Raw genomic sequence first — 14,153 nt, forward strand, 5'->3', positions numbered from 1 at the left:
ATCAGTGGGGTAAAGACGGAATAAATTGATAGTGAATTCTATTAAGAAGGCCTCACCCTGAAACGCCTGTGTGCTACACGACTATCCAATCTTTAGTGACTAGTCTCTCCTCCTCTCGGAAAACGCCACGATGACGGGTAGACGGTACTTTTACTTTTTCCGTTAAATTGTAAGACACATGCGTAGATACATGACCCCATCCCTTTTGGGTTTGGTTGTTGAAACCCTCCGCATTACTTTACCATCGGGGTTCCTCCCATAGCGGCTCAAATACAAAAAAAAACAAAATACCTTTCGTGTATAGAATAATTTTGCAATCCTTTGGCTAAATTGATTTGATTGCTCAATTTGAATGAAAAATAGTTGCAAACAGTGAAGAATTGATCACTATGCTCCACCTCCTGCAAGCAAACATACAGAGGAGTGGAGCTGCTCATGATCTGATGAGGCAGATGATGCAAGAAAGAAGAGCTTTCTTGTTGCTTCTCAGCGAGTGGTACCGAGATAGGAGTTCGCCATTTTGGCATGCCGATATATCTGGCCCAGCTGTAATTTGGGTTAGAGATACGATCGACTTGCTAGTGCGGGCTCATATGTAAAGTGTGTGTGTATGTGTTTGCGGTGGGGGAGAAGCTATAGTCTCTGAGCACTCAGGCAGTGGTAGTCCATTGTACTCGACTTCCCCGTCTAACGGAACATCCCGGATTCATTAATGTATCACAGGATTTCCGTTAGTGGGTGAGGTGCAACTGGAACACATTGGTACCAAAGATTTGATATCTGTTGCATCCGTAGGCCCGTAGATTCTGCTTTCTCATTACAGGAGGGGCACGTATCATCTTGAATAATTCCTGTTCTGAACAGTGAATTTAGCCTACCAGAATGCCTACGATAATCCTGCAAGTCTTCTTGCTTTTCGACAGAATAAACTTTGCGGTATGCATGTTAGGTTCTGACAGGTGATGACTTCGCATTTACCTCGCACCGAAGGAATCTATGTCCGCTTTTCGAAATAGACTCGACGGCTTGGAGGACAGGATTCGAAGCACGTAAGGGAGAGTTCTAGTTGGAGAAGACTTTAACGACCGAGTCCTCAAAGGGGGCATCGGTCGATATTTGTGTCAGTTGTGCAGCGATAAAGGGTACTGGAAGATATCGCGGTCAGTGATTACCAGTACATTTCCTTCAAAGTGACAAACGGCTCCTCCCAATGTTCTGATATACGGCAAATATCTACCGAGTGGCACACTGGAAAAAACGAAGCCATGAGACTCTGAAGTGGATAGAAGAACTGTAACTGAATCATAGTGAACTCTACAATAAGCCTTATAGCTTGCGATGAACTGGCACCCAAAAGGAGGCTGCGTCATAGGAAATCGCCCATCTATTGGTGGATGACTGAAATCGAAATTCTATGAAGGAATTGCTTCAGATTTCGACGGATTGCAAGAGGCTAACATTACGTGGTACCCTTAAATCCGTTTACGTTTTACCCTTAAATCCGTAGAAAACAATGGAGCGAAAAAGGAAATCATCGAAAAGCACGATATTGACAGGCATGGATATTGAAGGAAAGGACTACGCTTTGCTCTACGAAACCCCAGAAGGCAGCGTAGAATGGGAGCCACATCGTAGACATTTATCCTTTCTGCGCATTTTTGAACACCTCAAATAGTCTGATACAACCCAAGATGCCTGATGAGCCACATCTGGTCCGATACGCGAATGATTTTGCGGCACTGGGAATGGTGACGCGCGAGTCCAGAAATAGATGACTGAGCATGAGCTCTTCCTAACTCCAGCGAAAAGTGAAGTTGTCGTCCTGGCCAGGGAAAGGGTTTCTATAGTCCTCCCTATTTAGGTTGGTGAAATCATGGCCTTGCTGAAGCCATCGGTAAAATATTTCGGCAAGATGCTATTGATTTTTAACTTAGACACACCCAGCTTCTCAGCGAAAATGGGTGTTCCTACACTGAATGAACCTGTCCTGAGGTAACGCGTAAAAGAATTTCACGTTAGTGTTTTACACGGAACGGGAGATGTGTCAGCCGCACTTTGTGCGTAAATGGATTTCACCACCCTAATACCAGGAAAAACAAAACAAAATTTGAAACAAACTTGTTGGTACGCTCAATGGCATGGTCAGTATTTGCCTTCCAGGCAGAATTTACGTAGTTTTTCGGATTTTGAACATGAAGCATTAAGCTGTTGATTAATTGATTGCTAAGTTATGGAGATGTATTATGTCCCACTCAAAAGTTTACAAGAGAGGGGGGAGGATGGAGGATTCAGCCCGTAGAATTTGCAGTTGCCAAGGTTAAGAAAATCTTGCGTGAAGATTGCGTGATATTACATTAGGTCATTGCAAGAATGGTGTTCGTAAACATTGCAAAATATTGAGTAAGTCGTGAAATCAGAAGCTGACCGCCTCGGGTATGAACGGTTTTGTCTATTGCTTATATAAGCATATTTGTCCTATTTTCATCTCGTAATGTTTATGCATTTAGTTTGTTAAATTATTCACTTTAGTATGATACTGACATTTAAAATCTTAGAATGCAAGAAAGTTGGCCAAAAATGACAACCTATTATAATTCTGTTGGTAATAGTGCGATTTCCTTTAAACTTGATGGTATTATGCTCTATAATATAGCCTATATTACTGTAAAAGCTGATGGTTCTAGGATAAACTTGATGCGGATTCTAAGTAAATTTCTAAGAAATGTACTTATATTAAATATTACGTTACTGTCATTTACTTTATTTATGTAGGTATCGGTATGGACCATCATATTTCTTTTCAAACATTTGGGTTTGGTAGTTTCTGTGAAGTTGGAAAGTTTTGCGTCGGGATTCAGGTCAGCTCTTTGACAGAGCAAAATGACGCGACCGATTGTCGAGTCGACCCCACTTCTGCGCGGGACAAAGGCTGAAGAACTGCCCAGCAATAAGAAAGTCGACGAGTTGTAGGTGAAGGACAAATATTGCCACTGTCAACCCTGAAACAAGTTGGGAAACCAGAGCTGGCCGCTTCAGGTATAAAACGTTTTGTGTTTCCCTATGTGAGGAACTTTGATTGCGTGGCTGTCGCACTTGTAGAATAATTTAAAATTCAATTGCGTATAATTTTTGAGCAGCCATTTGCATAAATAATTTGTTCTGCAAATCATTCTATTCATTATGATTAATTTCATACGCTTCGCACTCAGGAATCCCTCGCTGTCTAACGAATATCAAAACTAAGACCGACTTCGAAAAGTACTAACCGCAGCCTCTCATTTAATACCTCACATGGCTATATTTGGTGAAAACAATTTATACCCCCTTTTGCATATATGGGGACCGCCAAACTGGTTAAATATGAAGGCAACCAACTACACCTAGCGGATCATCAACTCATGCTCAATATCTGGGACAGTGAATCATGAATCCTTTTTAACCGAGACTAGGTCCACAAAAAATGATCCATGATGCTGATGTAAAACCGTGAGGTACCGTCTTCTTCAAGTCTACTCATCGTCTGGCTTATTCTGACGAAATCGACATCTTGGGAAGAACAACTGTCTTCATACAGATTGAGCAGGCAGCAATCATAGTGAGATCTTGAGCAGTACATTAATGAAGGCAAGACCAAATAAATGGTGGCATCAAAAAGCACTGGCCAACAGAGAAAACGTTGATAATTTCTCTTATTTAGGATCGAAAATCACAACCAATAGCAAATACGACGACGAAATCCTTCCACGGTTTTTGACAGGTTACAGATCCTATTTTAGCTTAGAAATAACTATTCCACTGGAAGGTCAATGCTTTTGCTATACAAGAGATTGATCTTGCCAGTCCGCAGGTATTCCTCGAAGACTCGGGTTCTTAACAAGGAAAATTGCATTAGAGGAAAGATTTCTCCTCCTATGGATGGATGATTCCGGAGCCTATATGATGACGAAATTTATAAGCGTTACTACGATAAAATCCAGTAAAATCTCAGTAGGTTGCGGTGGGATAATCCCGCAGTGCGAATAGGAGAGGATGATCCAGCCCGGAAAGTCTGTAAGGGCAACATCTACGGCGGGAAAAGAAAACGTGACAAACCTGTCTAAAGTGAAGCGATGGCGTAGTGCAGGAACTTAGACACCGGACTCCAGGGATATCGAATTGATGAACCGCGCGCAAAACCGCGATGTCTGGAGCTCTTTACTAAGGCAGGCTTAGAACGGATACTGGCCGTTGTGCCGTTGAAGTTAATTTAGTCTAAATAACTGGAGCTTTATAGAGAATAACATCTAAACGCAGATGTCATCAGTTACGAGAATCTTTAGGAGACCCATGAAAACCAATGAAATTAAAAGTATCTTTATGTTATCGGGTCAATCTATGATTGCAACCTATTTTATCTCCGAAGTTGGATTGTATTTTTATTATCAACAGTAAAGCGTTTCAAATTTGAAAGTAATCTTCTTCTGCGAACATATCTATGAACGTACTTGATGGAATGATATGTCGTAGCTAAACAGCAGTTATATAGTATAATTACCTTTGCTCTGAAGATATTGCTTACAAACACATTTTTTTTCAAGACAATCTCGGGAATTTATGTGAGATAGTTTCTCAAAATTTGGTTAAATTTAATTCACGGTACAATTCCGTAAGTAAACAAACTGATACAGAATCCACATTACGATAAAGTCGGAAACCATCCTATGCTGACAATCACCGAAATAAGCAACAATTGCGCTCAGTACTCGCTCCTATCATATCACGTTCCCAAGGAAAATTACATTATGCAACTCCCACGTGTCGCAGTTCCGAGCTGATTAAATAGACTTTTGTAAACAATAAAGTATCTTCTGCGAAGATCGCATCCATCTGTTCACTTATCATCATACTTTCACTTTCTACCCTCCGGATTTCGGCTGCTGTCCCAGAGCGGTTCCATTCCAAGTTTGTGGTAATGTCCACACCAAAATATTCGTTTTTTGTCTACGAAGTGACCATCTATTGCTTACTACACTTCACGTCTTAATGTTTTATTATATTCAAATTCAAGATGCGATTACTCACAAGCCATGAAGAATCTTCATCACAGCAATTGTCGAGATAAAGTTTATTTTCGGTGAGGGTAAAAAATCTCAAGACAACAGCAAAGGCGGACAGTGCTCTGTAAACTTTTCAGTCTTTGTTGTTGTTAAAAACATTTCAAATGACCTTGCATTCGTTTCCTCACGTACTTTTCAATTGGGAGTCTGATTGGTAGAGAAAAAGATGTTTATCTTTTGATCAAGGAAAGTCGAAAATTGGAACGAATCATCCCGTGAAAGTGCAAGGAATACAAAAACAGAAGGGATCCAGTAAAATATTTATAATGCTAGGAGAGCCGCTTTCATATGCCAGTGAATTTTGCTAAACTGAAAACAAAAAATGAATAAAAAAAGTTTTATACTTAAATAAATTGAATAAAATTACATCCATTAAATGAGAAAAGAACTGAGTTGAATAAGGGAATGGGTTTCCCGTAAGCTGCATATATTCTTTAGCATCAGGGTTTATTTCCAAAGCTGGTACTTAATATCATTGAATTTACTATTTATTATCTTTAGCAAATTTGACAGTAGGAGCTCTTTTAAACACAGACTGTTTTAAAAAACTTTTTTTAAAGTTTTATGTAAAACGAAATCTTAATAAAATTGAGTCAATATGAACTCGTCTGTTTGTCTTTTTTTTCTGACGTCTTCTAAATGTTCAAAAGAGACTGACCTAGATACCGCAGTGGACGAGATTTTTACATGAAAACTTCCCTCGTGTAACCAACAAGAGGTATTACATCACGGGACGGAGTTAGCTCAGTCTAGTTTAGTCTCCTCTCTTCTGTATGCGGCCTTCTGGGACACCATCGCAGTTTGGAAAATCATGTGAAGTGTCCTCAACAGGTATTAATGATATCCTGCATGACCCATGAGAAAATGGGTGGGATTATAATAGATCTCACTACGCCGTTTCCCCAACCACTCCTTGAGGGTAGAAATCAGTTTGTGCGTTCTCAATGTTCTTGCTATCTATCTGTTAATCACATCTTTTCTGCGCCCGTTCTCTGTAATGCAGGAGACAGTCCTGAAGGCTGAATATAGCCTTCTGTAAATTGCACTCAATTCATGAACGTTGAATAAGTTCTGCAAAACCCTTTCCAAAACTGGGGCTCTATGGAGCAGAATCGAGCTACCCCTGCCTATAAGTAGCTTACAAGTATACCCTGGTCCTCCTAGGTTCGGTATCATCATTACCAGAGCCATATTCGGAAAAAAAGACTAAATTTTGCTAGAGTGCATTCTTCTTCTTTTTCTTTAGTCTTTGCCCCGTTTACGGGCGGGGTTACCTGTTGTGATCGGTTTCGCATTTGGTTTTGTCAAAGTGGATGTATTCGCGGGCCACTTTGTTCGTTTACCATCGACTTGGGTGTTCAGACCAATCTTACTCAGCATGTGAATTCTCTTTAGTGCGAACCTTATCGATCACGGGTGCCCTTATTTCGGATGCGATCAAGGTATGTTACGCTACTAGTCCAACGTAACATCTTTGACTGCATTACAGCGGGACGCCGTTAAAGCCGGCCAACACTCAAATTCATGGCAACAGGGCTCACGACACTGCGGTAGATTTTAGATTTGAAACTTTAGTTGATACGCCGGTCACAAAAGAATACCAGTTGTGGAACGCCACTTCATCTAGACTGCGGTAATGAGTGATGCAATTTCCATTGGCTGAGAGCATTGACATGAAAAATTTAAATCGCTCAGTTCTGGGCAGGTCACTGCTATCGACAGGGATAGTGCCTGTTTCATGGGGATTGGTCGACAGAAATTCTGCTTTATTCAGATTCAATCTGTGACCGTGCTGCATGAGGCGATCATTCCATTTTTGGACAAGTTGATTTCGATTTGCTTTGTTATGAGACGCTAGGAAAACATCATCTGCATGAAGCAGATTTTTGTTTTTCATATACCGATATTTCGAGAATCGGTTGCCAAGTACAAAAACAAACTAAAAAATATTCTGTAGCGCCTTTCTATGTTGAAAACAGAATTTAATAAGGTTTTGTCCGTTTGTCGATTCACTGTCAGCCTTTTTGCCGTTGCAAGTTAGAAAGGTACAAAACTTACCGCTGGCTCCTACCTGTGAGAGCTTTTCTCTAAAACCACCTCCTTCTCCTTCGTATACCCCGCGTGACTATTAGTTCGGTATTACATGGCGGGGCAGGACCAGTTCAGAACTTTAGCTCCTGTTGTTACTTATCACTCTCCACCCAAGCTCCTCTTTTCTCGGTAGATCGTGGATCGACTTCATTAATTTTGCCATCATCCCTGCAAGTTGTTTCAGAGACTAGCAAGTGGTCCAGTATATTCTTGGGTGGCAACTGCAACACGGTAAACAATTTCACCTTGGCCCTGTATGTAGCGAATTTCGAACAGTTAAAAACAACGTGTTCCATGTCGGGCAATGCGGAGAGTTGTTACGCCCAAAGCGGCAAAGATGTTCATAATACTCTCTGTGTCCACTTGGGAACTGGGTGACATGGTAGCTAGTCTCTTCATGGCGCCGTTTAATCCACTCCGCCCCAGTATTGCTTCACTTCTACCCAGCTGCCCACGATAGGTATAGGATTTGCCTGTATATGCTGGGTCATAGAGGCGTCGACCTTCGTTCGCCAAGATGTCGATTGGGACCATTCCTGCTATTATGCACTCTGCTTCGTTAGATGTTTTTCTGTAGGCGCACGATGTCCGCAATCCACTTATTTGGTATGAGCATGCAATCTTTTTCCTATTTGCTTTATGTTCTAATGCCGGGGCCCATACATTATCTGCATAAAGCAAAATTGAACTTACAACTCTGCAGGATAAGGAGTCAACAACTTTGCCTTTGGCTTCCTATATTCGGTAAAATGTTTGCCAAAAACGTAGACTTGCTAGACTTTCAAGACGTGACTTGAAGTTTAATTTTTGGTCAATCCTGGCTCTCAGATATCATTTGCAATAACGACGACTGTCATTCGTTTAGGGAGCTGTAATTGAAATTCCGTCCTACATTATTATCCACAGAAGAGGACCGAGAACTGATCCTTGTGGAACTCCGCAGTTGTCCGATCTGCCTTCGTTTCATCGTCCGAATCTGGTCTCCCCTGGAGAAACTCTGTGACGATGCGTACCAGGTATTTGGAAGAGCCTAATTTAGGTAAAGCCTCAATTACTTACATTAGTGCAAAATTGAAAACATTCTTCTCATCTTCTCTCAGGAGAGTAACTACTGCGGAGGATTTATTGGTCTCCATTGCCACTTTCGTATTTTTCGTAACCGTACTGATCTAATTGACAGTACATCATCCCTTTCGGAATTCCGGTCCGAAAGGACACCTTCTCTTTTTGTGATCGATTGACGGAATTCGAAATGCTTGTCCGTGAGGACACCTTCTCTTTCTGTGACTGGTATAAGCCTGTTGTAGATGGCTTGTTCCAAGAGTTGGCCGATGCCATTTGATAAGCATATCGGGTTTTAAAGCGGAGGATCCCTTAAATGCTTATTTGAATTAGCGCTAGCTTCTGTTGCTTATACTTTTCCGGAAAATTCCCCTCTTTGAAGCACGCCGTGAATATTTGTGCAAGCCGATTTGGAACTATCATGCCTGTCATTAACAACGCCGTCTAAGTCTGCAGTTTGATTTTCAGTAATCTCCTCCGCAGTTTCAAGAACCTCTACTTTGATTTCTTCGGGAATTTCATTGGGAGCAGTGAGTAGGGTCGATTCACTTGGAACTTAGGGCTCGTTATCGGGGATGAGCGTTTATTCTTGATCGATGTTTTGTACGCGGGATTTCGTGGGTCGGAGTTTGCTTCCTTTCATAACCTCTTAAAGGGTACAGTTTTAGTTTTAGAAATGATTCTTTGCAGTTCTTTTCTCGCCTTTCTATATCGGTTGTGCAACTTTTCAGACTCAGGTCGGTTACTGCTACCTTGACTCTGCTTCCTGCTTTTAAGGTAGGTCGTACGACATTCATCCATTTCCGAATTGGGTTTTCGTTTTTTGAATACATTGCGCCGTGGCATGAAAGCATCATATACTTTCTGTATCTTTTCAACAACATGTGGCATTTTTTCTAATGGGACTATATTTCATCGAAAGTTTCCTTATCGAACTTCATGTATATATGTATATGTTCCACCCTCACCATGTGTACATTTCTTGTTCGCCCGCCAATTGGAATCCTTGTGAAAAGTGTCGTTAGCCAACGTTGCCTGTTTCTCTGTCACACGAAAAGGGAAAATTTTTTCGAAGACCCGTTCTCAGAAACCATCCAACCGAAGAATCTGAAAAAAATTATCTATGCCTCAAAATAAGTCTCGCTACGATATCTACTCAAATAAAGCTAATAATAGTATATTATCATATTATGAAAATTTACTGTTAACCCCCATTAAGTTCATTCTTGATCCGCAAAATTTTGCAGTAAGATATGTTTTAATATGAAATATCATACTGGAATGTTCGGTGCAAATTCTACTATTATTAACAAAGTTATACTTATAGCAGGTAAAATTTGCCTCTTTCGAATCAAATCGGTACCCTCCACGCGATAAAATCTCAATACCACGTCTGTAAAAACTAAAAAAACACCTTTCATACCTGAAGCACCGAACTTCCGATTTCTGGTTGGACTTGGTTTAGTTGCCCTGGGTAGTCTGTTGCAAGCAAATTGCATGCTTTGCTTATAATGGAGGTTCGCTTCTATTATCACTCTGAATTATTTAATGGCCAGCTCGGAAGTGACGGTATGATTCCCAATTTGAATCCGGGTAAAATGTCTTTTACGGCACTTGGAATCTCTAACCAAGTTTTAACAGTGCCAGTGTGCTTCGTATGAGTATAACTCTGAATGTTTTAGATGCTTGGTGAGTACAATCAGTACCATTTTGTTGGCGTAACCCACCACCGTTGCTTCTTCCGAAACCGGAAAATTGAGTACTTCTTTGTTCATGAAGTTCCACAGTAAGGTAAGCCAGGCCAGTATGAAGCCTCGTGGGACACCCACGGAGATAATGCACTTCCTGGGTCCAACATCGGTGTCAAACCAGAACCTTCGTTAAGTAGATTTCACGAAAGTTTAAGGGTTCTATTAGGTATGATGCCGGGATTCCAATTCCATCGCAGGTCTTCAACTGTTCGTCTTAAGTTGTTGGGACAGTTGCCGTCATTTCCAGAGTTTGGGGGAAGAACCTCTGGATGGTTTTCAAGAATTCTTCGGGATCTGTCGAAATGAACTGCCTCCGAGTCCTCCGATTCTATATGCAATACTTCACGGGTTTACATTCATCTCGGTGCAGAGCTCCTTAAGGCATTCGTTCTTGTTTCGCTGGATAAACTGTTTGAAGTTTTTTTGAGAGATTCTTTACAGTCGTGCTTTGCTGCCATTCCTCCGGATCAGTGGTATTTATAATAACCGTTGACGTGGCAGTCCAATTGGATCTGATCCTGAAGTGTGTTTGAGCACTTCATTCAAGATCGTAGCACTGCAACACAGGATTGCAGTGCCTTGTTGGAGGCTATGTGGTCGTCATTGCGCTCCCCTGTGATTAATATCCTCATTGGATTCAGGTATTCTTTCACAGCTGAGTTGACTGGTAACTGACGTCAAGTCACGATACAAATACCATTGCCACCAGTGAGGTTGGAACCGCGATCATCTGTACAACACCCTAGCGCTCTAACCGCTGGGCCATCCGGACACGGGGATCGGTGGTAAGCTGACCAAAAGGTCACCAGTATTTGTCAATATATAATTTATTAAATGATCATTTACATGGTTGCGTCGAAGAATCGTGTAATCAAGCTAAAAGCCTATGCCACCTTCGGGGGCCACCAACTCTGTTTGGACGATGTCCAAACGAAGATCCGTGATCTTAAAAGGACCGTGGGCTAGCAGGTAGGTTTACACGGCTCGCTCGTAAATCCAGCAGGATATAAATGTCAGCATTACTAAAATCCAGGAAGCAATCAAACCAATAAAATAAAGGAAAACAATAGGACCAGATGATATCGCAACTGAATTGCAGAAAGCAAGGAGCTGGGACCCAACGTTCTGGGTCATTGAACTCTTCAATCTGGTTATTGAGGAGGGTGGAACACCATCTGACTGGCAAGAAAACATCACCATCCCAATATGCAAAAAAAGGAAAATGACCGTTCGATTCGGTTGTTGTATTATGAAGGTTTTTGAAGGCGTTCTTGGCAGCAATATTCACGACTTCGTTCATATAACCGTGAACCAACCCGGGCTTTTTAAGAACTGGGGAATTACTGACGCAATATAAGCTACACGATTAGTTATAGAGAAATGTCGTGAGAATTATCGATCTTTCTGCATTGCTTCCTGGATTTGGGAAGGTGTTTGACTGATCTAAATATTGAGTCAATGCTACCAGCAATAATAAAATGCGTTGTCGAATTGCTTCACATATCAGCACAACTTAAATGAAATAGCTTTCCCTAACTGACGTTCTTTATGATTGACATATCAATGGTGTCCACCTTGTGGCTCTCTATGGTTCTGAGTGCTGCCCTACTCTTAAAGACAATGAATGGTGTCTCATGACGGTAGAAACAAAGATGATGATCACATCCCAAATTGATTGCACTGATCGTGGAAACATTGCAAACATTGCAAGAAAGGTATCTTCGATTGTGTGGACATCTTTCTCGCACTTCTCAAGATTGGCAATCTCATCGAAGTCGACAGGAATGGAAACAATTGGAATCCCGACTAAAACAATGATGGTTTGATACGCTAGATGGTGATTTGAGAGCCTCTCGACTCCATCCAGATCAGGACTGCGACCAAGCAAAATTGTTTAACTGATCAAGACGAACCGACTCCGCTTCTTAACGGAACACAGACTGAAGTGGAAAAAGGTCAATGGTTCAATGGTGAATGGGTAACGCAAACCTAGGCCGGATATTGGTGGCCCTGGTGTTGATGACGATACACAGTGGTTCCAACGAGCCGTAAACCACTGGTAATGTCTGTATCCGTCTAAATTTTCCTAATATCGCAATGACGACATAGTATCTGTTCAAGCTATAACGAAGGAATGAAAAGAAATTGACCAGCTCTTTTTAATAATGACAAGTGCTCATTTTTGTATGTAGTAGAACCACTGCAAACTTACAGATCTAAAGTTAATGTTCCCTGTATAACTGAAGTTATCTTCAGGAAGCAGTTGCTATAGTAGTCAATCAATCAATCTAGTAATCCTTGCTTATCAAAAATTGGTAGTAATTTCTTCAATGTTCTATGGACTCTGGGGTTGCTGTAAATCATTCTTCTAAACTTTTTGGACTGTTCGTCATTTCCAAGTAAATCGAAAGCATTGCCCTCGTCAGGTTTTTCGTTAATTTGAAGGGGCTGTACCACAAATGCAGAAGTGACGGCTGAAAATATATTTTTTTACAAATACATGAAGGATCTGTAAATTAAATATTATACCATAGAAGCTCTTTTTCGTAAACTCAATCCAAAATTGTGGGAATGTAGAGAGTTTGCCACGATACCCTAGCGCCGTCAGGATTTCTGACAAGCTTGAATGATATTGCTCCACAAAGTCCTTTAATTGTTCTTCTTGAATATCCTCAATTAATGATGTTCGAAATAAATAATGTAAATCAATTGCTGGTGAAGCCCAGCAAGTAAATTGAAAATCTAAAATTATAACATCTTTCACTTTTCCCGAATTATCGTATTGGAACATGACATTATTTTTCCAAAGGTCGCCATGGGCAAGAACGTTGAGGTGATTAGGATTCACTTCAAATACTTTCTCGCCGTAATCCATTACTTTATCTTTTAACTTGATCAACTTTTCGCCAAGTTGTTCAAACCCTTTCCATTCAGAGACTGTCTCCCCACATGTTTCTAAGTAACTGGTGAAAAAGGGAGCATATATTCTAGTGTGTTTGTTAAATATGCCGTAATCGAATTTTTCCAGACTTTGACGCTCCTTCTCATTGAAAATAATTGAGGCCGCGTGGAATTTTGCAAGTTTCCTCAGAAGAAGTTGGGTATGTTCGATATCCAATCCAACTCTTCGTTCAAGTGTAATGTAATTTCGAAGCTTCAGATCTTCAAATAACAACCCATCACAGTGGCGATCAACTTTAATAGTATCTGGGACTAAGTCCTCCACACAGCCAATATTCTTCAGAATATTTTGAAACTTAGGGAAGATGCAGTCATATAAGACGATTTCTCGCTGGTATATATTGTAAAGTTCCAGAGCTTCAATTGGTTCGGTATTTGGAAGCTGTTGGAATGAGGTTTTTAGAATAAAGCTGGTCCGTTGAGGTTGTTTGCACTTGTCACTCTCAAACTCTATTCCGATTCGAAACAAAACACTCGCGTAGTTATCGCCTACCGAAGTAGCTGGTGAAGGCTCGAATTTACTAATTTTTACAGAACTGTCTTTATATTTATTGCGAATAGCGTCTTCTAGGTATGCTTGGTTCAGCCAAGCAGGAAAGGCGAATTTAGGACTTGTAGTACTAGGTGCGGACATTGTTTTCGCGATATCAATATTCTGAGATCGGCAGCGAAACTAATCTTAATACACCAGTTAGTAGTATCGGTAGGTTGAACGTTATCTCTAATCTTAATTATATAATATATAAAGCATTCAAATATTCCTATTTGTCTTTGAATATCAACAAAAGTCTCTTCATTGTATATCATTCATGTCGTGACAGATAAGGCATTATTTGCAGCTGGTTGGATTTGCTGATATGTATGTTTATGTTATACTAGTCAAATGATGATACTAGCTTTATTTCAGGTAGCGCACCGGATATTTCTGATACTGGAAAATAAGTTAACATTGATTTCATAGGTTACAAAAACTATTGCTTTTAGGCTGTTTTCTTTGGCCAATGACTGTGTGCCTAATCCAATCGATTGAACAAAACAAGTCGGAATTCTGGAAGCCGGACGGGTATAGAGTGTTTGTGTTCATCTTGTGTGAGAAATTCCCTATTCAGGTTTTCCCATTCAGACATATTTCCAATTCAAAATATTTCTTGATATATGTACATAAGTATTTTTGAACTCCACGTTCATATGG

The 14,153-nt window shown here is 40.6% G+C and overlaps 1 protein-coding gene across 1 annotated transcript; it reads right to left on the reverse strand.

Moving 5' to 3' along the window:
* Positions 1 to 12,135: 12,135 nt before the first annotated feature.
* LOC119657189 lies at positions 12,136 to 13,647 on the reverse strand. Its single transcript, XM_038063992.1, has one exon. The coding sequence runs from the start codon at positions 13,593 to 13,595 to the stop codon at positions 12,435 to 12,437; it is 1,161 nt and encodes a 386-aa protein (XP_037919920.1). The 5' UTR covers positions 13,596 to 13,647; the 3' UTR covers positions 12,136 to 12,434.
* Between the last annotated feature and the right edge of the window lie 506 nt (positions 13,648 to 14,153).

This window comes from Hermetia illucens, chromosome 5, assembly GCF_905115235.1.
Source record: "Hermetia illucens chromosome 5, iHerIll2.2.curated.20191125, whole genome shotgun sequence".
NCBI classification, from domain to species: domain Eukaryota; kingdom Metazoa; phylum Arthropoda; class Insecta; order Diptera; family Stratiomyidae; genus Hermetia; species Hermetia illucens.

Excerpts from the sequence above, each read along its gene's own strand:
- LOC119657189 (XM_038063992.1), bottom strand. The coding sequence starts at position 13,595 with ATGTCCGCACCTAGTACTACAAGTCCTAAATTCGCCTTTCCTGCTTGG.